General features: G+C 41.1%; 1 protein-coding gene across 1 annotated transcript in view; it reads left to right on the top strand.

Moving 5' to 3' along the window:
* LOC113129381 (zinc finger protein GLIS1-like) overlaps positions 1-27,790 on the top strand; it is a 64,088-nt gene that overhangs the window by 3,820 nt on the left and 32,478 nt on the right. Inside the window, exons 3-4 of the mRNA XM_026305339.2 lie at positions 22,381-22,573; positions 23,843-25,367. Of these exons, the coding sequence (XP_026161124.1) occupies positions 22,381-22,573; positions 23,843-25,367 (1,718 nt within the window). The remainder of the gene's footprint in view (positions 1-22,380; positions 22,574-23,842; positions 25,368-27,790) is intronic.

Here is a 27,790-nt window from a genome sequence, read left to right as displayed (position 1 = left end):
TTTTGACTTGAGCCAACTGAGACACTAGTCTCTCTTAATTTTGCTGAATAAGGATTGTGAGGATAATCTATGTGAGTCAAAGGTTCAAGAGTTTAAGTGCTGGTAATATATGTTAACATGTTGCTTAGTGTTGAATAGACCAGAGATGGTGCTAAATCCCAAATATTACAAAAATGCATCCCTAAGCAATAAATTAATCACTAGGGAGAAATTATAGTGCACATGACACAGCACAGATATTCTGGTATGGACCGCAGTGTAAATTTCAGGGATCATGGTGAACACTGAGTTATTTTATATCAGCCAGAGCTTAAAATTCCTATGCAGAATAATGTGTCATGTAATGACTATTACAAGGATGATCCTCTTCATCAGCAGGTTTGCCACAGCGTCATTGTACATCACTTTCCAGACACAATGTGCAACTCAGGCTGTTTCACATATAAAACAGAAAAAAGAGCAAGTGAAAAGTTACGACACATCGGTGGCCGCACATAAACAGAGGTATTATGAAATGGACAGAGGCAGAAGGAAGGTGAAGAAACAACAATTCAGCCACAAGCCTGGGGATATAAGAAGGTATTAGGTTGACTTGAAGTGATTTTAGCCAGACTGTGCTCTCAAGCCCTAAAGAAACTTGTTCCACAGAAAGAGGGCAAAGTAATTAAAAGATCTTTCAATGGAGTTGAATGAAATTCTGCTTCTTAAGACCACCAGTGTCAGGGGATACAGGACATGTCAGAGTGATCTAGTGGGGGGGTTAGGCAGTATCTCTGGGGTCAGGCCATTTAATGCATTATCAGCAGGGACAAGGTTTTTTTTTTTTCCTGCTCAGCTCTGTGCTGTGTAGGGAGCTGGAGGAATGATGCCTGTGCTGGAGTAATATGTTGGGGTTTTCGGGTGTATGTAAACACGGTTCTGAATGAGCTGTAACCATTTTATTGAGTGCATTGGCAGTCCAACCCATTCTGCTTGGGATTAAAGCATTAGCAAGATCAGAATCATCCAGGGTTGTAAATGGTCTAACTTCGGTAATGGGTATAGTACATATTGTGAAATGTGTAGGCTCACATTAGGAATATATTTTGTTTGGTACAACAATTAAAAACTGGGGTAATAATTTAGTTCTATCCACTTGAGATATTAAATTGGCTTAAAGTTGTTGCACCTGGCATTTTAAATACTTTAAGATTTCTTGAAGTATGCTGTTTTATTATTATACATTGTAAATGTATATATGTGTGTGTGTGTATTTTTATAAATTGAACGACCTTGAAACCCAAACATCTCTTCTCCTGTCCTTAAATATCAATGATTGTATTTTTAATTATGGCTGATAGCCAGATTCTCAGATACATAAGTAACTGAAATTGTCACCCAAATATTTGCATTTGTCTTTAGGAAATAGTTTTATAACAGTACAATCATAATTTTCTTATACCAAAGAAGTTCATTTATTTTCCTTTTAATTCAAATATGTGCACATGTCCACTGATGAAGTGTGGCTGACTATTCGCAGAGCGACTGAGAATCTCAACATCATTGTCAATATGCAAAAATACTGTAGCGGTGGAGTCGGGGTATAGCAGATGTCCCTCCTGGATGATACCAAGGACTGATCAACTCCTTAGAAAAAAACATTTTGCTGTCACTGCTGCTAGAAGACATCTGACCTTTTATCGAACTTGAATTTTTATGACCAAGAATATTAGTTTTGTTTTTTTTCCAGGCAGATATTTTCCAACCAAACTTTTGGTATTGCTTGTCAATTTGCACCCAGCAGCATTTGATATGAAATGTATCTACTAACACCCAGGCATCCTCTCTTTTTTTCCTTCTAAGTCAGGAGGACCTATGCATGTGGGAATGTTATGAATAAAGGAGTACAGTTGTAGTAGCATTATTTCTCACCAGTCAGTACATTCCCGTGTGCCAAAGAGAGAGAGAGCCCCAACCCACGTCTTTTGCGTCTCGTATGAGCTCAGCGCTGAGTTATGGGCAAATGCAAGAGTGCTGCCTGGGAAGGGTGTCGCAGGGTGTAATGTTTGCAGCATGTTCCATTGATTCATAAAGCCGAAGCCTGGTGATGATTCTGCATTGGTATTCCCGTAAACCTCTGTCTGGCTGAGAAGTTGAGGAGGGTATGCTGGGTAATGGAATGAGAGCGCTTCCTGAGTCACAGCCACTAGAGAGGGAGAGTGAGAGAACACCCCTGATCTGGCATCTGCTTGGCTGAATCACCTCAATCAAACCAGGCCAGGAATACTCGTGACGTGTGTGGAAACAGGAGATAAGTGGCAGAGGAAGAGATGAGTGTTGCATCAGCTTGACTGAGGTTGGATTTAAAGAGAGAAAGATTTATGGGAGATGGTGACTGTGCTTAAGAATCCTCTGAAGTTGCAAAGTGAACATTAGTTTTTACAGGGTAGTCTCTCCGTTGTCCTTATCCTTTTCCATAGTCGGTGTCAGTCAGGTCAAATGTTCTCATTCTTATGTGACCAGTGTGGTATGACTATGGCATCTCACTGCAACCAAAGGCATTTTGACTTTCATGCTGCCAATGAATTCAAACAGTCACACAGCTAAAATATGATCTGGTTTGAGTAAGTGTCGAAATACCTCTGGAATACCAGAAGAAATGTGCTCTGGGCCTCAGTTTAATCAAGAAAAAGCTGAAGAGTTGGCTCAGATATCTCATCATAAAAATGTATTTTTAGCTTGAACCTTGAGAAGTACTCCGTTTAACCCAACGCTTTCGCTGATGAGAGGGGTTTAATCTGCCAGATATGTTTTACTCTTTAGGTCTGTAGGAAAGATAAAGGGGACCTCTTTACTTCTCTCTGATTCTTTTCACCTGGACAGTCATGTCACAGACGCTATAGACATGAGTCTGCATTACTCATGCATTTTCAGACACCAGCGACTCCTTTGCAGACCTCTCTGTATGACTTAGAACATGGGTGGGTTTTTGATTTACATCTCGGCTGTGCCACTTGCTGTTCTTGGCTCCGTTGAGCTGTGTTTCATCAAAGAAAAATCTGCTCCACTCTGACTGTGGCAGTTAAGACGGCTGACCGCTGCTGGGGTACCTCTGCTGGAGTGGGGTCGAGAGCAGCCGGGGCCCTCGCAGTTGTCAACCTGAGGAAGGGACGGCAGGGGAGAGATGTGGTCATAAGAGTTAGGGGCTAAAATGAGAAGCAGAGGAATCTGAAAGGGCAGTTTTAATTATGAGTCAGTAATGAGAAAGCTGCTGGCTCATCTTTTCTGCCAGAGACTATGCTATTCTCAGCACTTCACATCATCTTAATGGTGATGAAGATGTGAGTAACATTAACACGTCTGCCGAGTGTGCATCATAGCTTTGTAAACAGGTCACCATTTTAAACTGTGTCAGCTACGGTTTTGCATGTTCAAGTGCTCAGACTCGACTTGTTTAAGTAGTGTATGAAATGACCCTTTTTACGAGGCTGGTCATGTTGGAGATTAATAAGCCAGGCAATCAAGCACTGGCTTCAACTGAGTGGTTAAAAACAAATGGGCAAACATGATGTGAGCTGGGGCTGTTTTAATGCCTTCATTAGAGCAGAGGAGAAAGCAGCCAAAAACCTTGAGTTTTATCCTCTGTCTTGTTCTCTCTCCGTCTTTGCCAGGAAGCTGCCATGGGGCAGTGCCCAGGCAGCTCACTGCGCTATTGGCTGGCGCTGCCCCAGAGGACTATGAAAGACATTATAAAGTCTAATAGTGCACTTTATATACTTTATTAGTGCTCGTTAATAGAATCCCAACTTTCTGGAAGAATTACTTATTCTCTAGTCATGTGCTATGCAGTCCAGGCTGTGCTGAATAACTTGCTTACCAGGATTTATACGACTAATACGTGCACAAAGGAGCAAGGGCATGGAGGATACTTAGAGAAGAACTTTACTTTTCTTGTCTTTGAATGATGTGGAGTGACATCAATCACAGATTCTGAGCTTGTCAACTTGCTCTTCTGTAGTCTCCTGGACTCAGATATTCATATGTGCATTATGTCTTGGCAGATATGGGTCTGTATGCGTCATTGTCCTAGACTGAGAGCCAAGGTTTCATCACACAGAATCAATATCTGTTGAATATTTTTCAAGGATATATCCTAATGCATTGGCAAGCTTGCCTTTGAGTCAGAATTTATTATAGCTTATGTATTGCTTGAAGTCAAGACCTCTAAGATTTCATCAGTGCACAGAGTGATATCATCCTGTTCATTCAGTGTCAGCTCACAGGCAGCATTACAGCATAGGTGGACCGGTGTTTTGTCAAAATGTTTTTTGGTTTTGTTTTTTGTTTTTTTGTTTTTTTTGAAGCAAGTCTGGATAGCACAGTGCTGCATGATGGGAGGAAGTGGAGGATTTTGGGAAAGTGATGCTGCTGTCCTGTTCACTGTAATGCTTGTCACTCAAAGTTGCAGGGAGATGGGAGCCTCGCCAGTTCGACTAGATGTTAATGAGGTTTCGAGGCTCTATGACAGGACTGTGATCTGAAATGCCCAGGGTTATTTTTACAGACTATTTTTTATAGACACACATTTGGAGGGAAAGTCTGTTTCTGTATCACAGCTAGGAGATGGTGCTTGTGATAAGATGTAATTTCCCGTGATGTTGAGAGCATGGATTTTTTTTTTTTTTTTTTTTTTTTTTTTTTTAACATTGTGTGGGAATATCTTCTGTGTGAGAACTACTGAAACGGCAAATAAGACAACAGGAATAACTTGTATTATGTTACAGAAAGTTGTTGAAAGCGAGAACAAAAATGCTCTATTTCAACACAGCCACACACTCTAACACCTGGTAGTTATTGAACTACTGCCACAAACAGATTGGTGCCTGAAGCGTGCTTCGACAATATTGTAACTGAGATTGATTTTATTACCTGACCACATTCACAACTAATCCAGATATTGGCTGCTCATTCTCCTTCTTGTGTCTGTCATATGCCACTGGCTCTGTCCAATGGTCTTTGACAAACCAGTTACCAAACAGGGAGTTGAAGAAATCTAATATGGCTTTGGCTTGTAGCTGCTGTACTGATGTCCAGAGATGTCTGCTTGATTTCACCCTCTGGAAATGAAAACTGCATCTCACAGATGAGCTTGTTGCTCTGTCCCAAAGTTTCCACTGGAAACAGTAGAGACATCTGTTATCTCCTGGCTCCTGTAGTATCTGCTTTAAAATTCTCCACCTCAAATTGCATTTGAAAGAAAGCTGTGCAGTTTTCATTCTCCTGGCACTGTTTTCCTGTCATCCTAAATGAGGAAACAATTCTCCTGGAAGCAGTTTTGTTGAAGACAATCAATTCTGTTCTTCTTTGATTTAATGTTGCCAAGATTAAATGTAGTAACCCCTTTCTCCATTTGTAACTAGGCTCATATGGGCTGTGCAATAAGTGTGTTAAATGGATCCATATTACACTGAGTAATAGCCTCAGTATGTACTCTTCATTAAGATGCTTAACATTCCCCTTAAGACCCAGAAGTCGGCTTCTATAATACACTGCTTAACACAAACATCATGTTGAACACTTTGGATCTCTTGTGGGGCTCGTTGTTGGCAGGATTAACAGTTAGCTGATTTGGATTGTGTGTGTGTGTGTGTGTGTGTGTGTGTGTGTGTGTGTGTGGGTCAAAGTGGAGGACAAACTGGACAAGTCCAGGGACTCTAAACATGAAAAACTAGAAATGTTAATAAAAGAGCTTTGCCAGCTAATTAGAGCAGAGAGCCAATTGAAAGCTCTGTTGTAGAGGTTAATAGCGCGAAACGTTATTACGTTTTGGCTTGAGGTTGAAATCTGTTGCAACACTCGTGAGCCACTTGTTGCATGTTTCCAAAATGGGATACGCAACTTTGTTTCTGTGAGTAAGTAATCTCAGTACTTGGCAAAGTAAATGCTGAGCCACTACTATTTTTCAACGACTGCATCAATGTTATATGGTCATGTAACACTGTGGGACAGCTGAGGACACACTTGATGTCTTTGTTTTTATTTGTACAATGGGATTAAGGTTGGATATGTGTAGATGACATGCACCCCCACTTCTTCCAAACCTCGATGTCTTTTGTATTTAGTAAAGATAGAGGTGATGGGAAGATTACAGTATTTTAAAAAGGGAACTTTGGGCCAGCTGTCCCAGCTGACTTGACATTTACTGCCTTTTCCCATGGGTCAGGATTCAACCCTTACAACAAAGCCAAAACCTATTACAGGGAGCTTCACTTGCCTTAAAACTGATGCTGGGATTCTTGGATCCACACAGACAACACACACAGGTCCACATGGCTTCAATAACCAATAAACCTTCCCATAGCAGGAAATGTCTCTTATATATCACCAGCTTTGACAACAATATTTAGGATGAGTACCTGGCTTTCTACCTAGTATGTCCTCACTGAAGCTGAGTCGCAGATTTATTGGACGGATAGAGGGAGTCAGCAAAGGGAGAGCTAGATTTCTCTCGTTCTCCTTCCTGCATATCAAGTGTTTGCCCTTAAAAAGTCATTTCACAGCACTTGTTGACTAATACCGACAAAAGGCCTAATCAGGCTCTTTCAGCTAATGTCGACAGTGATCTAATAGGCATGTGTTTAAAAGTTGAAATGAATTAGGCAGCGTCGGAGCCATGACAGCCAGGTGGTGAGCACTTGGCCCAGCACACTGGAGCCTCAGCCAGTTGGAAAATACTTTGCAGAATTTATCTGCACCCTTCTCCCTTGACAAATTATTTTATTGTTCCCACACAGTTGGTTTTCATTTAGTGTTTTGGCTAATGATAGGCTGAGAGCATGTGGGCTATTGTTTTTTTTAGTCAGCATAGATACTCTGACTGCAAGTGTACACATCTGATAGTAAACTCCCATCTAATTGAAGCCAACCAAAACATGACATACAGAAGGTATACAAATGTATGCAGATGTTTCACAGAGTAGGAAACTTTTGTGTACAGCTGAAGGACAGTTTTGATATGCCATTACTTTTTATATACTGTACGTCCCTTTGTGTCGTGACCTTAGTGGCTGTCTGTCAAACTGGGTGCTGCTTCCTGCAACAATCACTTCTGACCAATCTACCATCTGCAAACTCCAATTCCAACTCCAGAAGCTTTAATCACATTATTCAGTGTGTCTTAGGTACCCTGACTAATAGATGTGCTGTGTCCGAGCCGTGCCCTCGGTCTGACCTGAGCTGAGTGCACCAAGACTAGGCCGCTAATCTTTTACAAATGCTGGGAGTCTCCATGACTGGGCCCTTGCTGAGATGGCTTAGTCAAAACAGACCCACTGCTCCTGAATGCAACCTTAGCCTCTAGCTGAATTCAAACACGGGTTAACTAACAAATACCTGCTGCTTGTACAGAACCCGGTGCATTCTGTGTGTGCTGTCCTGCAGAGGAACTGCAGTACCTGTCTGAATGCTCCAAGTAGGGTTGAAGAACGTATGACATTGATGCAGAATATATTTTGAAAGCTGACCAAGTATTTATGGTTTCAGCAGTACTGTTTGCAATGAATAATACAAGTTTATATTAAAATCATTTTTATGTATTTGTGGTACTTTTATTATTGTGGTATTTCAATATGTCTGATTGGACTGAAATTTCAGTGTAGCATTGGTGGCCAGCATAAACTGCCATTGTGTGTGTGTGTGTGTGTGTGTTTTGTAAATTTGAGAATGATTTGAAACACAGGGAGTAATAACGACTGTTATGCTGCTTGTTATTCCAACTGTGTAAAACTTAGCAGTGATGCACTGTACATTCATCTGAAACCTGTGAAAGGCTGCAGGTAAGAATGATTTAAAGTACAGATCCCTAAACGACAATTCAGCAGAAGTCAACAGGACATCTTAGCTGTGTCCTTCATAGCTTTAGCTGTAAATGTAAATGCACAGTTTACCGCAGCACCCACTTTTACAGGGCCAGACCTGTCATTTGACTTGAAAATATGGTCAATCTAAGCCACTGTAAAGATGCCAGTCTTCTACAAGCCTCAAGAGCTCTGAGCCATGAAGGAGCCCAGCGAGAGAGGCAAAGCATCAGTATATGTACACTGCAGTCTGCCAAAGTACACTCATTTACCAGCACAAAAAGACTTGCACTGAGAACCATCATGTTTATGTTAGGGATGATGTAAAATGGCCAGAATTCATATTTCACATCAGATTTCTCTTTAAGATGGCTTCTCTCAATTTTTATGTGCAAGGAAACAAACATTTGCATTTCAAAGTTCTTCAAATAAAAATAAATGAAAAGCAAACCCTTTTATAGGTTTGGAGACTATATTGGAAAACAGGTCAGGGGCGAAATGAATATTTTTTTTATGGTTCGTAAAAGAGCTTCACAATGAATGCCAGGTTATGTGAAAGGCTTGGCACATGGTACAAGCCAGAGCCTATCAAGATTCTCTTAATTCAGGCACTACACTGTCTGAGGCCAAGGTCTGATTGAAGAATCATTTCTTTATTTGTACTTGTTATCATCTGATTAGATTCCTTCTGAACATAGACTCATCCAAAAATCTATCAGCCAACAGCCTTCACTTTTTTCCTGTTTGGATTATCACTCTTATGTTGACGTATAATCAACACTGCAGTCAGAGCCGTCCGTTTGCTTGGTAATTTTTATTTATTTATTTTTTACTATGTTCTGCTTTTGTTCAAAATTGGAGAGTAGAAGGATTATAGAAAGTTCTGTTACTGAAGATATTTGAGCTAGCCGGCAGATGCAGTGATGGCTTCCAACTCTGAAATAGTTTTGCTTCTGAGACAAATCTGATGTCTGAGTTTGGCCATAACCATTGGTTGACTCACGTGGTGAAGGGACACAGCGAGAGCAGAAATCATATTAAAAGGAATCTTGTTACAGACATTAAACAAGAGAAGGGAAAACACAGAAGGGCTTTAATGCCTGGGCATCTAAAATGCTTACACAGTGAGAATATATTTGCTCATAAAGCTCTTTGATGGTGGGCCTGTCCGTTTCAACACACAGAGCTGCTGTCTGTGTAAATAGCTGTGTATTGACCTCCCACCGCATGAGATTGAATGTGTTTCCATAGGTGTTTGTACCATTTTGGGTTTTTACAGGCCCCACTGTGTCTTAGTCTCTCTAACTGTGGGGGCTCAGAACTCATGGCATTACTGCTCAAGTGGTGGCCAACAGTGGGCTCTTCCTGAGGTTGTAGAGAGACGAGGGGCTGACTATGAACTGCAGCCCCCTCCTCATCCTCCTCACAGCAGCGTTATGGAGCTCTGTTTGATGTGAAGTGATATATAATGTCGGAGGAACTGTCCATCTCAAGTTACATGGAGCGCATGTTCCTGTCGCTATGTGTGATCTGTGTTTGTGAGAGTGTGTGTGTGTGCGTGTGGTTATGAGGGGTGGTGGTCCTCAGTGCCAAGAGCCTTTGGTGAATGAGGACTCCCCACACAATAAAAGAACAGTATTGCTGACTTCCTTAGGTATGTGTGGTTTGAAATTCAACACAGGTTGGCTCAGTGGAAAACCTGGGGCCCTTTCTTATTTATTCTGTATGTTTTTTTAAAAAAAAAAAAAAAACTCCAATACTGTGGTGTCCTCTGAGTCAAGGAGAAGGTGCCTCTTCAGCCAGGGTTATGCTAATTTTTCAGCCATGTTAATGCACTTTGGTGGCAGATGTTGACGGCTGCACAAAAGCAGATCTTCAGCACAATTCATCACTGTTGCTTTGAATCAGTTACAGAAGAATAAATGCTTACAACTGCAATATGTTCATTTTTAACAAGGTTTTCTGACTCATTTCAATTTTTTTTTACAACAAGCTTGACTGTGCTGCCAATAATTGAAGTCATCTCACATCATGGACACCCTTTTAAAAACAGGCCAAATATTTTTATCGTGCATCATCAGATATTTATTGTACCACAATTGGGTTCTCCTGCGTAGTTGGGCATTGATGTAGTGTACTTGTTGTCATTTGTCCTTGTGCGTTAGGTAATATTTGTTTGGGGGATACACAGGAGGATTTAGTTCATTATATCTGAGCAGTTGAGTTGACTTTTGTGATGAAATTTAAGGGTAACATGAAACACCAATAATCAAATCAAAATAAAATCCACTTTTTAACCCCAGCTAATCCTGACTAGCTAATTTTCACTGTGCACATTGTGGAGAAGCACTGGCCTCAACTCTAACCAGAAACTTCAAAAGCCAAAGCAATTACTATGCATGCTTTAAACATATCATTTTCACAAAGTAACATTTCATTATTCTTCCTGTACTAAAACAACAAAAAGCAGCAAAGAAGTAGGAAGTGAAACTGGATTCCTCTTTTAGTTCCCAAAACATCTGGTTTGGCCCTGGTTTTAAACAACGAGCATCTCCTCTGAGAATACCAGAAGATTATGTGCACTGTGTGTAGGTAACAAAATAATCATTTTCAAATGTTGCTGTATTCAAATGTGATCTAATTACCAACACTTAAATTCAACCTCTCGGTTGGACCACCGGCCATCAAGGGCATTTTTCTCCAAACATTTTCCCAACTGTTTATTTATTCTTCTCCCACTACTCGCAGCCATTTAAAATATACGGCGATTCCTGCAAATTGATCACTAGTTTTACAGAAGTCACATAAATCTCCATCCTCGTCAAACTGTAATCGAAGGTAGGAGGAGAAAGCAACGCTGGGTGAGAAGAACACAGAGCATCTTCGAGACGGGCCCCAATACGTCTGCTACATGGAGATACTCTCATGTTCTGTGGTTGAGTTTGGCCACTGTCATTTCCGAGGAATTTCCTGCCATCTGTGTTCAATCGAAATCTCTCGCAGATTTTGGCTTGCTTGTAAATATTGGGTGCTGGGTGAAAAGGACTGAAGCAGCCTCTGATACCAAAATGAATAGGCCCCTGGTGCAAAGATGATTGAGGTTAACAATGTCTTATTAATGGGCGCTACAGCGAGACTGCATAGGATCTGGCTGTTCTGGAAAGAAACGCTTCCATAGCTCAGATAACTTTTGAGGAAATCAAGCGAGCCTTTAATACAGTAGCTCAATTCTGAGTAGGCTTACGGTCTGTTTTTAGTCATGCTAGCAGCACGGATTAATACAGTGTCAGCCCGCATTATGATTGAGACTGTAACATCAACAACTTTGGCATTTGTCATTTTGGTCCTTCTCATGTGTTCAGGGCTCTGACCTATTTGTAAGAGCCACCAAGATGTCAGTATTTGTTGTTTTAATATAAATTCCCCAAAAACTTTTGGATGGTACCATGAAATGTGGTAAACGTGTTCATCTTAACCTCAGGATGAAATGTAATATTTCATCTACTGTAATTTACCCAACCTTTTACCCTGTCAAAAAATTTAAATTTGTCAAATTGTGGTTGAGGGCAGAACTGTGGTTAGTGGTCAGCACTGTTGCCTCACATCAAGAAGGTTCCTGGTTTGAAACCCATCAGGGGCCTTTCAGTGTGGAGTTTGCATGTTCTCCCTGTGCTTGTGTGGGTTTTCTCCAGGTACTCTGGTTTCCTCCCACAGTCCAGAAACATGTATGTCAGGTTGACTGGTGACTCTAAATTGTCCATAGGAGTGAGTGTGAGTGTGTGAGGTTGTTTGTCTCTATGTGGCCCTGTGATGGACTGGGGACCTGTCCAGGGTGGACCCCTGCCTTCCACCCAGAGAGAGCTGGGATAGGCTCCAGCTGATCCCTGGGACCCTGGTTAGGACTAAGGGGGTCTAGATGATGGATGGATGGATGGTTGATTGTGGTTGATGAGCATATACCTAAACTGACATTCCCATTACATTAGCCACTGTTAGCATGATAACAGATTGTGAAGAAATGCTTGTTAGTATTTTCAATGAAAATTTAGCATTTTGTCATGATAGCATTAGCTTTTAAAGCATCTCTCTGGCTGCAGTAAATGCAATGTTAGTCATACTAGTTCGGTTGTAATTTTAGTTGATTCTTAGTATTTAACAAATGCAAATGGAAACATATTTATATACTTTTAATTTTTTTTTATCTAAAAGTTTCTCTTCTAAGCTTATTTTTCAGATCCACTTTGCATTTCATTACACCATAAACTTAAAGAAAGCTTTCTTACTCTGTTCTTAGTCACTGTATCTAAGTGGGCATGCATACTAACCCACAACTCTGTGTGACAGAAGTTGTTTTCCTAACCCAGCCATTCTCAACAGCTGAGATTTATTGCGTTATTATAAATTTTTGACAAATAGAGGGCCATGCTGATGCTTGACAAATAGATCTGATTTCACTCTAGTTTCAGAGGGACGTCTGATGTGTTTTGATACGACTTGAGTGGGCACACGGACAAACTGAGGCCTATTGTTCGGAAGGGGAAAACACAGCTTCTGCACTAAATTACCACGTTTATTTATTTATTTTATTTTTTTACAGCAGATTTATATTCACTGGTTATTTTCAAGAGTGAACTCACACACACCGAAAAACCCCTGATACTCCATAATTTCCTCAGACAGATATAGGATTTTAAACTTTCAAATAATCACTGGTTTAAAAAGTTTCTAAGCCAGTTTTTGTGAGAAATAACTTGATTCTGTTCAAGTGTACGAGTCTCACCTTTAACACTTTCTCTGAGGGTGTGGTGAGTTGAGTGCTTGTCAGTCCTAAAACTGAGGACTGGCTACATCACTCTGCCAGTATTTACTGCCGTCTCCACAAACAGAGCAGCCTCTTGTATGACTTTGAAGCACCTCTTGATCCCATGCCGAGGTTTCAGCACCCTTGGCCTGGCTGTGGAGCCATGATGTTGTTCACCAGTCCTATAAAAGTGTCTCTCGCTGCAGCAGACATTCATTCCCATCACGTCTGCCGGCTAAGTGCATCATGTCTTGTCAGTCTGCTGGTTTATCAAGTCAGACCCTCCACCTGATAAAATCTTACAGGTTTTTCTGTCACTGTAGGATGAGGCTTGGTGGAACAGTAGCTTCATTGTAAAACTTTGATGTCTGTGAATAATCCTGGCATTGTGCAAATTTGTGGGCAAAATCTCGAGTGGCTGTCAGAATTGTGGTTACTACAATCTGAAAAGTGGTTCTTGACTATGCACATTTCTGATATATGAACAAATACTGTAAAAGATTCTGACTCAAAGAAAGAAGATATGCTTATTTTTGTGGTAATCAATCATTATCATGGTAATTCCACTGCCTTTCCCAGAAACCCGAACATTAAGAGTGTCTGATTTCCATATGGCCTACTCTTATGATTTCCTGGTGATTAATTATGCTGAACTCTTAGCTTAGTTCATATATCACCACATGGTTATCCCTGCAGCTTCTGCACAAGGCTCAGTGCTTCTTGATTCTGGTTGTTCCACTGTTATAGCTATTAGAAACACAAGCACATAATTTCATTAGAATCGGGAAGGCCAGTGCTAAGACCATAAAATATTGAATGTTTTGTGAACAGGGACTGATGTCCCAGGCTATCACATTCAGAAACAGAGCAAAACATTTATTTGTATGAAAATGCAAACTTCACCACAGCTCATCATTGCTGACAATAATTGGTATTTTATTTATCTGGTGTTTACAAATTTGCATTTTAATTTTAAAACACACTTCACAATAATCACAAAAGGTCTGAAAGGGTCTCCTAGATTTAAAACTCATCAAATTTGTTGTTGTTGCAGCTAAATGCTTCATTATTCTGTAGTGTGGTCAGATGTTATATGAAACGCTTTTGAATTACCACATGAAAGTAATATATCAGTTGTTGCGTTTAAATCTTTGAATTGATTCGATTAAAATTATATCTGCAGTCCAAGAAATCACCTGTTAACAAAGCTGATGATGAATTGCGATAGTGGCAATAGTGAAATATTGATGTGCTTTAACAACTCAAAATATTATTCACAGTCTGTCTTGCTGTCCCTGGGCATGGAGCAATATCTGCAGGTAATCCTCTCAGGCTTTACCGTTTATAGTCTTTCTGTTCTTGTGGTGGATCACCTGTTCATAGATAGTGCTTTCATTAACAATGGCCTGGAAGGCATCACCAGTGACCTGGTGCTACCACCAGGTGGTGACATGCACAAGTGTAAAGTTTTAATTATGTTAATCAGGTAGGAGAGCAGGAATATTGGCTGCAATAGTTGTGGGATGTGATAAGGAATGAGCACAACCAGCCAGTGGATCTTCCTTTGCAAAAGGTTGGATTATGTAAGAGAGCTCTTTTTTTTTTTGCATGTGTTTTCTCAAAAGATAAAAGAAAACATATGTGTGTGTGTATGTGTATAGTCTCATAATACATCTCGAGGTTTTGATCTACAGCACCCCCTCTTTTATCGGCACGGTTAAGTGGTTAGTGTTTGAGACTGGAGAGGGCACTGAGCCTGGCACTGGGATGGGGTGTGTTGGTGGGGTTAGAGATTGAGGAGTTGCTGGCTGCCAACTATTTGTTTGTGTTCATGACTGTGGTTAGTACTGCTTCATTATAAGAGCCTGGTATTATTAGGATGCTTGCTTCCCACAACATGTGCCCTCTTCTTTAAAAAGCAGGAAAGCTAATCGTTTACTGACTGCTGCGTTCATCAAGTGTGATTTAAAGCTGTGTAGCCACTTCGTGTGAACAACCACCCTTATCCACAGAGAGGTTTGTTTGGACGGCTGGATTGATGGCTGCATCTTAGTTGTTATAACATCAATAATTTCTTTCATATGTTTTTTTTTTTTTTTCTTGTTTGGGATAAAATAAATATGCAAATTTAGGCTTGTATCTGCCTCTGGAGCCATATGAGACCTCTGAGGTTTCTACTTCGTATGACAGAGCTGTCCATGAGAAAACTGAAACAAACAAAGATACCTGTTTGGGAGTGGATAAAGCCAGCCAGAGCAAATTGATTTTATCCTCTTGAAAGCTCTCATGTCTGCTGTACTGGTAATCCTGCTACAAAACCACTGACATTTCTGTGCTGCAGCAGTAATTTAATAGACTTTCCTTCTCTTGTCCTGCACCTGCTTTAAGAGGAGCTTTTTCTCTAGACATTGTTATTTTTCATTTACTTGTGCCCCCAGGTTTTTCAATAATACATCCATTACTAAACAAACAAGTTCCGGGTCTATGCTGCAGACACAAATATAGACATGAGTTATGAGATTCAGAGAAGTCAGGAAAGGCTTTTGGACCCTAATACACAACATCTGCACCGGACAAGACGCACAACAAGCGCATCCCTCGACGAAGTCTCACTGTTGCACACTTGGACAGCACACTGCTGTCTCATGTTGAAAGAGAGGGAGCTAACCATGGCAAGTGGGGGGTGTTGGGGCAGACAGGGATAAAATGATCATTATTAACTGTTTAAGTGCTGAATGTTATGATTTATGAAGCTAAAGTGTGGCCAGTTGAGGTGTCACATTGGATTTCCAGGGGCATCTGTCTTGCGGTTTTGGCAGTTTGTTGTACTCTGGCTTCAGCTGTTTGCATCACATTCCTGACATCCCGTCCACCCCCCTCCGCAACAACTACCTCCTTCTTTAAATACAGTACACCTCTGATCACTCCCCTTCCCCTCCTTAAACCATCTATCCATCTGCACATCTGCTTTTCATTGAGGCCTTCATGTCTCTGAAGACTTGAACGCATTAAACGCTGGCACAAGCACAGTCTCACTCTGGCACTTAACACAACACTTAGGTGACTTAAAAGGAAGAGGCGAGAATTATAGAAAATGAAGTGTCACCGAAATAAAAAATCGCCCCAGATTACCACCAATTACAGTTAATAATCCTGTCCAGACCATCTGCTGATCAGATGGAGGACTAGTGTTGTCTGTAGGGAAATAATGACACCAGTGGGAGCAAGGAGGAGAGAAAGTCATAAAGGGAGACAGCGACACAGACTTTCAGCTTTGTGATGGTTTGATGTTTTCAATACTGTGTATAGACTGGAATTCTTTTTATGGTAATGCAGTCATAACTGCATGTCATGGGATAATAGCCATGTTGTTTCAAAAGGTTAAATTCTGCCAGATTGGAGACATGTGTCTGCTCTGCTTTATTAGTCATTTATTAGTCACTGAGGTCAGGGGAGAGTTTTAGCCAAGGCACAACACTACTGAACTCGAACATGACTCTGATCATCAGCCCCTGAGGCAGCCTGAAAAGGTGTACAATTACAGTGCACCCTAACTGGCCATGATCCCCGATGTGAAATTCATCCAGCATGTGAAGCATGTTCAACAATCAATGTAATCACCGTCACAATGACCACAACCTTCCACTATACAGCGAGTTCTGCTGTAATTACCAGAATTATTGAGTCTGCATTCATTCATTGTTCCTGTCTATTGTCTTATTTTTTAGCCTTCATGGTCACAGTGGCTGCGTTAATCAGCGGGAAATAGGACTGGAAAGCACTTTCCACTCGCGATCATGATGCATCTGAATTTTATGGCTTCGTGCGCTGCGTTCCTAAAGGGTTTTGACAAGAAGGGAGCATGACAAATGGATGACATCAGGGCAGACGTACTGCTGGGTGATTGTTTCCGTACTAAACCTCAGCCAACAAAATAATTGTGCGAGTCCCAAAACAAGTTCTCAAATAGCTATGTTTATCCATTTCTAATTGCAGTCTTGTTTGAAGCATTATTTTATGGATTCATGTGCAATGGTGCGTACAAACTGGCCTATTGCTACCTTAATCTTACTTCTCTTATAGGTCTCAGTCAGCTCCTCAGTTTACCATCATCCTGTAGTGATGCTGACTGAAAAGAACGTGCTACTTTAATTATACAGGAGGGGAGAGGAGGCAGAGTGAGTAATAGATACCATGTGATGACATTTATGAAAAGGAAGATAGCACTTTAGATGTAACACAGCGTTATTAGACAGCATCTTATCAACAGGGTCTGATCTTAGCATATAGTCCTTGTTCCAAAAGAGAATTTTTTTTTTTTTTTTTAGGGTGGCGTTTTAAGACTTGGACAACAATAGAGTCCTTATTTGTGCCTGCATCTTTAGTTGGCAAGGCTGACATCAGTGGCTCTTTGTGAGGATGTGCCAGCACATCTGTACATGGCTTTTGTACTGAACACAGCTCTTGCCCCTGGTAATTCTGGCAGTGCCCTGCCTCTTTCATTCGTCATCCTTCTCTCTGCCCCTGCTTCCTTATCTCATGCCTTTACGGCATCACTCCGTAATGGGCCTGAATGCTTGCAACTGTGTACATCACAGCAGCATCCCACCCTGCTTGTTCTAAGGTGCTTATCAGAACTATTTCCAAAGACACTGCAGGAATTAACTGTCGATACAGATGTTTTTAAAAATAATGTGACTACAGATTTTAGTCTGCAGATGCCCTGCAGAGTTTTCTCATGAACAAATAAGTTATGTTTATATTCAATGTTTCTGAAAGCACATTGTGTGTTTATATCCATGTGCTAGCAGGACTACTCTTTCCCATCTTTATAGGCAAATTTCTGTCCATCTTTACTCGTTACTGTCATGAGAGAAGCAGCACAAATCTAGTGGTGCATGTCTCCCATGGCCTTGTATGCGTGCATGTTACAAATATAAGAGACTGAACAGTGAAAGAATTGGTCTACAGTGCTACTAGAGATCAAAAACTCCAAAATGATGACAGTAGATAAGACACATAGACATGTAGACTGTAGGTCTAAGAATAAACTCTCTAGGACTGTCCTAATGGCCAGTAGAATAGTTGATCAATCTTCCTGGGTTTGGGATTCAGCTCTGTATGAAAAGGAAAAGGCAGAAAGGAGTATTCAAGCAGATAGCACCAAGCCTCTGTTCAGCCAGTTTGCCTAAGGCAACTAAAATGTACAGTATTTACAAGTAGTTTATCCCAGGTGCCATGTGCACACAGCCATGAGCAGTTTTTAATGTAATGTAACATTGACTGTTTACTGATGAGCACTGCAAACTCCACACAGAAAGGTCCCTGATGGGTTTCAAACCAGGAACCTTCTTGCTGTGAGGCTAACTACTAATCCACTGTTCTGCCTCCCCAGAAAATATTCAAATCCATTTCCAAAGAAGTGATGAACACACAGCTGCATTAGTCCATAGACCACCCATAAACTCTGCAAAGTCAAAAGAAGAATGGTCAGCTCTTTCACTCTTTCATAGTGTTTCCTTCATTCGTTCACACAAACACATGTACACCCACTCCTGTCACTGCTGCTTCACCTCAAACCCTGATGTTCTCTCTGGCTTCCACCTCCACCACCACCTGATTGAACTAGCCCCTAACACATAATGAAATGTTCAAAACTGAATTGCCATGGCACATTCAGTGTAAACTAAATTTACTTTTGGGTCTCATCCAAGCCACCATATGTTGAGGAGCCTGCTTCCCCAACCAGAGCATGACTGATTCTGTTAATGTAGCAAAGCTCTAAATCATCAGAGCGCTCACTTTCTGCAGCAGGGAATCAAGACCTTTAACAGTCATTTAACACTCTAACATTAATGTCCTGGAGACACTCAGAAGGTGTCTCTGATGGAGACACTAAGTCCACTTGAGCTTTCGCAACACAATGCAGCACTAACCATGAATGCTGGACACAGGCAAGAGGGTATTTTTTTTTTAGCTGTTTTTGGAAATACTTTTACATGTTTATATTGGATCAAGTAAATTAAAACCATGCAAGAGGGGTTTCATTGACACTTATTGTTTCTCTCTGCACCAGTGGATGATTCTGCCACAAATCATCATGCAAACCCATGGATGCAACTAAAACAGATGCTCACAGGAGCTGTAAAATCCAGATGTATTCCCTGAAAGAAACACAACAAGCAAAACTTACTAACAAATGTCACTTTAAAGCAGCTGTAGGTTGTTTCACATGGTGACTCCAAATGACAGCGAGAAAAATTTTTCAAACTCTAGAAAATTAGTAATGTTGCTATATTTTTGTCCAAAAAAATGTTAATGTCTCTGCGGTGGTCTACTGGTTTGTATAACTTAGGCAGATTGTGTTAAGGCTACACTCAGTATTTTATATTAGCTTATGGATCTTATGACTACTGTAAGTGAAGTTGCTTGTAATAGTGAACCCACTAGTGCTGGTGTGGAGGTGGTGCATTTGAAAAATGTTGACATTTGGCCATCTTTTTTCATTTCATTTTTTTTCAACTGTACTTTCGCTGACTCAATCTGTCTACTTTGCTGTGTGTGGGGGGAAACAGGGAAAAGCTGCTCCCCCATTGCACAAAGCAGTGAAACACATTAAAGAAGCTCATGCAACCCTTAAATAAAATGAGTGCATATACAAATTACGCTAATTCCATTATGCACCTGCTTTATGCCTTTCTTTTTTAGAGGCCTGCCCTGCCAAATGGGTGATAGGGGAGACAGTGCACTTTGTAGGTCGCCTCAAGTCAAGTCAAATTTTATTTGTACAACACAGTATCACAAATCACAAATTTGCCTCATGGGGCTTTAGTCCCCCTCAGCTCTACAAGGCATTTGAGTATCCTCTCGTTTGGTCTTACAACCTGGAACTGTTTTGGTTCACTCAGTTCTCTCATCAGCCTTTCTTCCAGACACCGCAGGGAGCTGTTTGCAGTGGAAAAAGCTGTTCAGCATCAAACTGCAGATAGACACAGTTACTGACATGCTGGTGTACATAGTGAGTTGTGAGGTTTATGCAGAGACGTCTTGCATGATAACTTTTTCCCTATTTCACAATGCTCACTAAGAATATGTGTGCTTTAGGATTAGTGGTGATACCTGGCAGGGTTGAGAATTGTTTGAAACTTAATAGTTAGTGCCGATACAGTTCCTGACTTTTCACTGCGCTGTGAGAACAATAAATATGTTTTTATACAAAGCTTTAAAAAAAATAACAAAAGATGGTTCAATGTATCAGATCATACAATAATTAAATAACTGTATGAATGTGACCTGCTTTCAATTGGTGACAGTTATTGAATTGTTTATAAGAACACATGTCAGATGTTGGCACTTGGCTAGCCCCAGTAAACAGTGGATTGTTTTAAAAGACATATAAAACCAATTTCAGTGCAAACCTGTTCTGTTATTTCAGGAAATGAAGAATAATTTACTTGAATATTTTCAAGTAAGATTGGGCTGAAATATAATGGTAGTATTATCAACCTGTCTTGGTAAAAACCCTTTGCAGGTAATTAGTGTTCTGGGATCATTGTCATCATCTTTGTCTTTAACTCACTTTCATGGTGACAAACTTCCTGACAAACATCCATTCTGTTTTGTGGAACAGAGCAATAGGCTTCAAAAGGGCATTGTCTCATAATTTGGGTTACATTTACTGAGCTCCCTGGTGTGGGTCTGTTTTATATGGTGCTGACGATTACATGTGTGTGAGAGAGACCATGTGCATTCAGTCAAGACCTCATTTACTGGCTGCCAGTCCATCCAGTGCTTCATGATGATTGTGTTTTTATTTGGTTGTTTGTGCTTTTGTGTGCATGCACACGGACAGTCGAGGCCTAATGAGGATGATGTTAGTCATCTTCATTCTGAGTCATGTCACTTCTGGCCATCCTCATTGAATTACTGCTGACTTGAGGCAGGGAAACACTTGGCTTCAGATCAGTGGGCCTTTAAACTTTCATACAGAAACACAGTTGTGTTCGCTAACTGGTAGGGATGCTCAGCCAACAAGAAGTGAAAAAGAAGAGGAGGAAGAAAAAAGAGAGAACAATGCAGAAATTGATAAACAGAATTTGTATTGCTTAGAAACAGACCAGAGTTGAAAGACATCTTGCCTTCTCTGTTAGCGGCTTTGAGTGAAACCAGCGTCGTTCCTGCAGTCCCCTGGCGATAGTGGACTGTTTATGTTGCTCGCTTTGCCTTTTCTCTACTTTGTTTCCGCTGTGACCCGCGACAAGAAAAATGCAGAGGAGACTGTGGATACATCAACTGTAGGAGGGATATCTGAATAGATGTGCCTTAAACTGAGGATTGCATGCCTCACAAAGTTCCTTTGTTTTTTGTTCATTCTTGTAATCTTTTTCCCATATTCAAAAACACTTCCTTTCATTCTTCTCCTGTTTACTCTCCCCCTTCATCTCTTACTCATGCATACTCTTACTCATACTCTTTCCTTCTCCTTTAGCTGTTTTTCTTTTTCATCTTCAGGCCAAATTCTTATTTTAGTGAATATTTATGTTCTTTCTTCCTTCCTTAATCTATTCTATCTTTCTGCAGTATATTTATGTGTTCTTTCTTAAATACAGGCTGTTTAGGTGAATTTATTAATAATAGCTCATGGTGTGTGATAACATTGTCAATAACGTTGTTAGGAGAGAATTTAATTTAAGAAATTGAATTAGGAAGGTTGGAACAGGGGGGGACGCGTGGCCGCCTACATGAGTGTGGGGATATCTGCTTTCCCCTCTCAAATATTTCTTCATGCACAGATCTCTCCCTTTAGCCACATTCATTTTCCCTTTCCTGTTATAGTATATATTTTTAATCACATTCATAAAAGCCTATTTCTCTGCAAGTACAAACTATTTCTACACCACAGTTACTTTTGGTTTTGCATTTGAGTGCATGCATAGACATCCAACCTTAAATTTACTTGGGGGATCTTCTGTTCACAAACTCTAAAGCAAGTGAAGTTGCTCTGGGCCCCACTTCCAGATGAAATCACTGAGTATTTACACCACACATTTTTTTTTTTTTTTTTTTTGTTGGTAATTACATTAAAATAAAAGATAATTTAAATGAACTATGTAACAATTTCTTTCACAAAATGAATGATTGTATAAGATTAAAACAACTGATGGTGAACTTAAAGGGACAGTATGCAATTTAAATTAATTGATTAATACAATGGTTACAGTTTTTTTGGCTGGATCTTCTGGAAACATTAATCTGAGGTAGTTTATTTTTCCAAAATGGACAATTTTCCGTTTGGAATCCAGATTCTCGTTTACTCCAGTAATAATATTTGGCAATAAATGTCTGGCGTTATTCTTACTGTCATTGTTTGGACTTTGCCAAAAAGCTCTCTATATATCACTGCATTCACCAGTTGTGGCAGCCAACAGTTGTTCCTCAAGAGAATATTCATAATCAAATAGGATTTCAACTTGTTGGTGATGGCATTGAGCCTATTTTAAACTGATTATTTGTTCAGGGCAGTCAGTAGATCACTGCATGCAATCTGCTTAACCAGCTTTTAATCTCAAAGTGACACTGGGTCACTGCTCTGCTAACTGAGATAATACTCTGATACTGACACATATCAAAGATGTACTTGTCTTGCTATGTTAAGAAAATAGTGTAAATGCAGGTCAGTATTGTCTCCTGCATTGTGATCATTTGTAAGTCCCTTTACTAATATTCTTCTTTGTCCTTTTCCAGTGAATGTTGCTTACTGCTCAGAGAAGGATCTAGATGCTGAGCTGGGTGACGCTGAGGGCACCCTGATGAGATGTGGGCAGAGCTTGCCATTGTCGGTGGGGGGTCATTCAGGGGGGCTTTATCCCCAAAGTCACCACTGTGACAGACCTGCACCCGAGCTCCTTCTGCAGGACGGCCCTCCCCAAGATACCAGGTAGAATATCACTGTTATTCCTGTTTTATAATAATTTTGTTCCTGTTCCAGTTTGTATTGGAACAGGAATGTTTTGAATGTTTCCTGTTTGGTATTGAGTTACTAACAGTATGCAGGTACAGCACAATGTGTTTTTCATTATCTTTGCTATTGTGAATCAGATCACACATTTGTAGCTGGAAAGCTTTACCCAGTCTCATAAAACACACTGAAGGAGTCCAAAGTACAACAGTTATGTTTCTCTAATGTGATTCTTGTGTTGTGCAATCTTTGACTACTGTTGGTCAAGTCAGGGAGACTATTCAGTGAATTTCTGTTTCCATGCCTCTTTCCCTCTAACCTCAGAAAGTGCTTCTGGACAGACATTCACTACGCTCATATTGTCTTGCAGTATTTTCAGCCAAACAGGAAATGGCATTTCTGAATAGAAGGAGACGAGGTTAAATCTTTATGAACAACTATGGCAAAGTCAGACAGTGGCTTTCTCCAGTCCAAACTAGTGTTAGGTCCATTTTCTCTCCCAGCTTGCTCAGGGGAAGGGACAAAGACGATTCATGAGACAGCCCAGTGAAAAGAGAGCTCTTCTCACATCACTCAGGGGCTTTGGACAAAATCCATAATGAGCCAACTGACAGGAATGATTATGTAGGAGATCACAGCAACGCATGGAGAAATCTGACCTGGGTTCCCCATTCAGCAGGGCAAAGATTCCCACCATAATACACAGTATTGTAAACCGTGACCCTTCATAGGCTGCAATTATGCCACGAAAAACAGGTGACTCCCTATTTATCCCCAATGTTGGGTTGGGTTTAACCCCTTTGTGTCATCAAAGCCTGTCAGGACACTCTAGCCAGTGGCCTCTCTGTCTGTGTTCATTCACCCCTCCCCCTCGCTCTATTCTTAGTCATAAATGCCCATTCATGTCCTCTCACTACCAGAAGATCCATTTCCATTTATTCATAAAAACATTTTGGATCACCACCAGTAGATGCTACCTTGTGTCCAAGACCAGCTTATGTCACTGAAACATCTTCAACATAGCTGTAAAATGATGTTTGTTCTGTAAGGGCCCATATGACGAATGAGAGACTCTTCGTGCAGTGAGACTCTTTCAGAATGATGTGATTTTATGTCAACTGAGAGAAGGAGGGATAAGCAAGAGGCTAAACTCTGACAGTGATGCTGGTGGGAAGGATAAACCAGTCTGTCTCTTTCATCATCCTATGTGTTACTCATATTCCTCTCTGCATGTTTTTCTCCTTACAGAGCCTCCTCTACCTTCCAGAGAACCCTGTTAGGGGCTTCACCTGGTCTGGGCTGCAGCAGTGCGAACGGGGCTCGCTCCTCTCTTCCTTACCTAATCAAACAAGAGAACTCAATGGGTTACAAAAGCTTGAACGCAGAGTCTGGGGTCTGTAGCATGTCTCAGTCTGGCTTTCAGAACTGTAGGGCAGGCCAGGTTTTAGGGTTGCCAAGGAATGAGATAGTTGGAGGTCCGCAAGTTAGCAGCAATGGCGTATGCACACCAAGCGATGTAGGTAGTGCTGTGTCAGGGGACGCAGTGCAACCGTTTAATAATGAAGATGACTCCTCCCCGCTGGCTTTGTCCCCAGCTGATTCCCGTCATTCAGTGCGGCTCCTCAGTGCTAGCAGTCTGAAGAAACACTGCCTGGTATCACAGTCTACTGTCGCTGCTGGCACTGGCAGCGTTGCTGCCACGGGTTCACCATCGGCTACTGGTACTGCTTCTGAGGACATCAGTATCACCGCCATCATCTGCTCCTCCCAGATGTCAACTGTTGCCTGCAGCAGCGGGTTCTGCAATAGCCTTTCGCCCAGCCACGCCACCAGTGCCAGCTTCTCCTCCTCTTCCTCCTCCTCTTCTACGTCTCCACCCTCCAAATCCTGCACACGGGAAGCTCCCCAGAGGCCCCCACCTCGTGGCAGCCCCCAGCAGGCCACGCTACAGGAGAGCTGTCAGCTGTCCTCACCTGCCACCTGCCTGCTGTCCATTTCCTCCTCCTCCTCCTCGTCTTCCTCTTCGGTATCGTCATTGGAACCAGAGCAGAGCCAGGGGCAGAACCAAGGGCTGTGTGAGGAGCGGGGCTCCATGCTGCAGGGGTGTGGGGTTGGAGGGACAGTTGGGGGAGGAGTGGGAGGAGGTGGGTCGGATGGACTGGGGCTACTGATGAGTGGGGCCCTGATGTCTGGGACGCTGCATTTGGGACCTGATGCTGGGGTTCTCCTGGATGGAGGCCAGAGATCAGGGGCTGCCCTTAAACAGGAGCCCCTCGATGACTACTCTCCCAGTGAAGATGAACTCTTTCACCACCACTATCACCATCATTTGAGCAGTCGTAGTGGGCACCTTCGTCACCATCCCACTCGACCTGTCATGCCTCCACCCTACCACCTGCACCAATATGTGAGCCCAGGTTCTGGGGGCCTGCTGCATCACCAGAGCCAGCAAACTGCACCGGCCTCTTCCCTGGGCCTTAAACTGACCTCTGGAGGACATTCAGGGTCCCACACAGCCGTAGAGCAGGAAGAAGTCGGAGGAGGTGCACTGGCTGATAAGCAGGTGTGTCGCTGGATTGACTGCAGTTCTGCATACGAGCAGCAGGAGGAGCTTGTGAGGCATATTGAAAAGGTTCACATCGACCAGCGCAAAGGGGAGGACTTCACCTGTTTCTGGGCTGGTTGCATTCGCCGCTACAAACCCTTCAACGCCCGATACAAGCTGCTCATTCACATGAGGGTTCACTCTGGAGAGAAACCTAACAAGTGTATGGTGAGTCATCATAAAGCACAAAATTATCCATCGACCACACTCAAAAAACAGACACTAGTGTTCTGTTACATTTACAACACATTCAGTATTGTTGAAAATCCCCTTTGAGACAGCTGTCTTACTTTTACTCGTTTTTGTTTTGTTTTGAAAGTATTAAGTTTATATTTATTGGTTTAATATGAGTTTAGTTTGACTTTTGTCCCGTAATTGCAACCATTTGTTAAAACACTTTTGATTTGAATTAAGCGCACACATATTTTAAAAAGTTACACATTCCCTCTGGATGATGTTTTTCTCAGTAAAACACACAACCATTGCGATGTCCACATACTGGACTTGCTTCACTGTTGATTAGTTTTCAGCAGAAACTTTACCTTTTTAGTGGATAAATAGTAGTTATTGCAATCGTAATATATTTTTAGTGGAACATAAAAACATAGATTGGTGGTGGTGTGTGTGTGTGTGTGTGTGTGTGTGTGTGTGTATATATATATATATATATATATATATATATATATATATATTTTTTTTTTTTTTTTTAACAGGTAAGGCTCCACTTCCACAAATCAACACACTAATCAATGTCAAGCTGTCACTCCCCTGCATCCCTTAGCAAATGGAAAAAGCCCTCCAACCTTAAGAATGATTTAGTCTAAATACACAATTAGTCCACAATTTGTGTAGAGCAAAGTCATGTTTATTTTCATGAGCACTCTGTTTTTGAGAAGGGATTCAGATCATGAAAATCCAGCACATATGGTTAACATAACCAAACAATACACTTGATCCTTTTAAATGGGAGCTTTAAATGTTTAGCTGTCCCACAAGGTATTAAGTGAATTGGCTTCATATCCAAGTCAAACATAAGGAGAAATGTAGTAGTCTGGAAAGAGGAGCCACAGAGGGAGAGTCGGTAACATTTAGTCTTGCTCAGTTCATGGCTGCACCCAAAACCTCTGTCACGAGTTGGCCTCATCAAAAAGAGGAATGTATCCAAATCCTAATTATTGAAAAACTAGTCTGCAATATTGATGCAACACCTGTTTTATCTCAAGGCCTTCTTTTCCACAAAAGAAAAAAGACTAGGTTTTTTTAATTTTCGAAATCACTTGTATAACAGTGGCTTGTAAAATTAGCTTTTGATAGAAGGTTGTGTTTTATAGCACTTTTTAGAAATTTATATTGATTCTGACTGATTCAGATACTTGTTAATGCACATCTGAGCTGAATGAAACCAAAGAGACTCAAACTTAACTGCTTTGCGTCACTCCAGAGCAATAGTGTTGGCTCAATGTGAACTCAAAATTTGGAAATAATTAGCTGCATCATATCGGCTCCAACTGCTAATTCTGGTTTTCATTTGTCTTTTGGTTGTTGTCGTTGCTCTTTGAATTGCACGTACCTGTGTGTCCTTACTCCAGTGAGAACTGAAGTTATATTGATTGACTGTTTGTATATGCATATAATATGGAAAAGGTGTATACACCGTGGAGGTGCAGTCTGTGTGTTTGTGTGTTTTTGGAGATGTTTGCCATATGTGGGCACTGGAATAATTGAACAGTGTGGACAAAGCCACTGGATTCTGTCTGTGGATATGAGGTGCTGAGAAACTCCAATCTCCTGATCACCCTTACTTCAAGGACACACACACACACCTCTATTCACTGCCTCCCCGTGATGTGGAAATAGGGATATTGTTTCCATGGACTCTCACAATAGGAAGTATTGATTCTCTGTACAGTGCGTTGGTTTGTAACACTCCAGCTTTTACGACAGGACAGAACATAAACAAAAATGTGAAATGTTTTCAAGCTTGAATCAACACATCTAATCAGTAGGGATTGACTGTATGTTGATCTAGGAATTCGTCAGATAAACTTGGAGGGCCAGAGAAAATAAACATGTTCTCTGTATGTTAGTAACTGTGTGTTTGTATATAGTCTGTATGGATTTAAGTAAGTACTTATAGAAACCCTAGTGTGTCTGTGTGTGTCAGAAAGAGCATGCATGCCATGTATTTTAGTTTTGTCCATGTCCTCCAATTTTTTATTTTTTTATTTTTTTTTTTTTGGACTGTCTGAGTTTTGTGCTTTTTGGCCACTAGCACTGATGCCTTTTGTGTTTGTTATGCTCATGCAATAGACAAAAGCATTTAAGAATTTCAGCAATTTGTACAGAGGAAACAGATGAGACATTCGGTTTTACGACCAAATGCTCTTGAAAAACCAGGGCTAATCCTTTTATTATCTTTCCAGTGGCAGATTCCAGTGGGTGCTTATGAAGCAGGGCTCTTCTCATCCAAACACAACACACCTCTGTCCCTTTCTCTACACACACACACACACACACACACACATATGTACATATATCATTTTATATATTCTTCTCCACATAATTTGCTTCATGTTGCTTCTTGGCAGGAA

The sequence above is a fragment of the Mastacembelus armatus genome, chromosome 4, assembly GCF_900324485.2.
Source record: "Mastacembelus armatus chromosome 4, fMasArm1.2, whole genome shotgun sequence".
In the NCBI taxonomy this organism is placed as follows: domain Eukaryota; kingdom Metazoa; phylum Chordata; class Actinopteri; order Synbranchiformes; family Mastacembelidae; genus Mastacembelus; species Mastacembelus armatus.
Note: the sequence above shows the minus strand (reverse complement) of the source record. Positions and strands in the feature narration are given on the sequence as shown.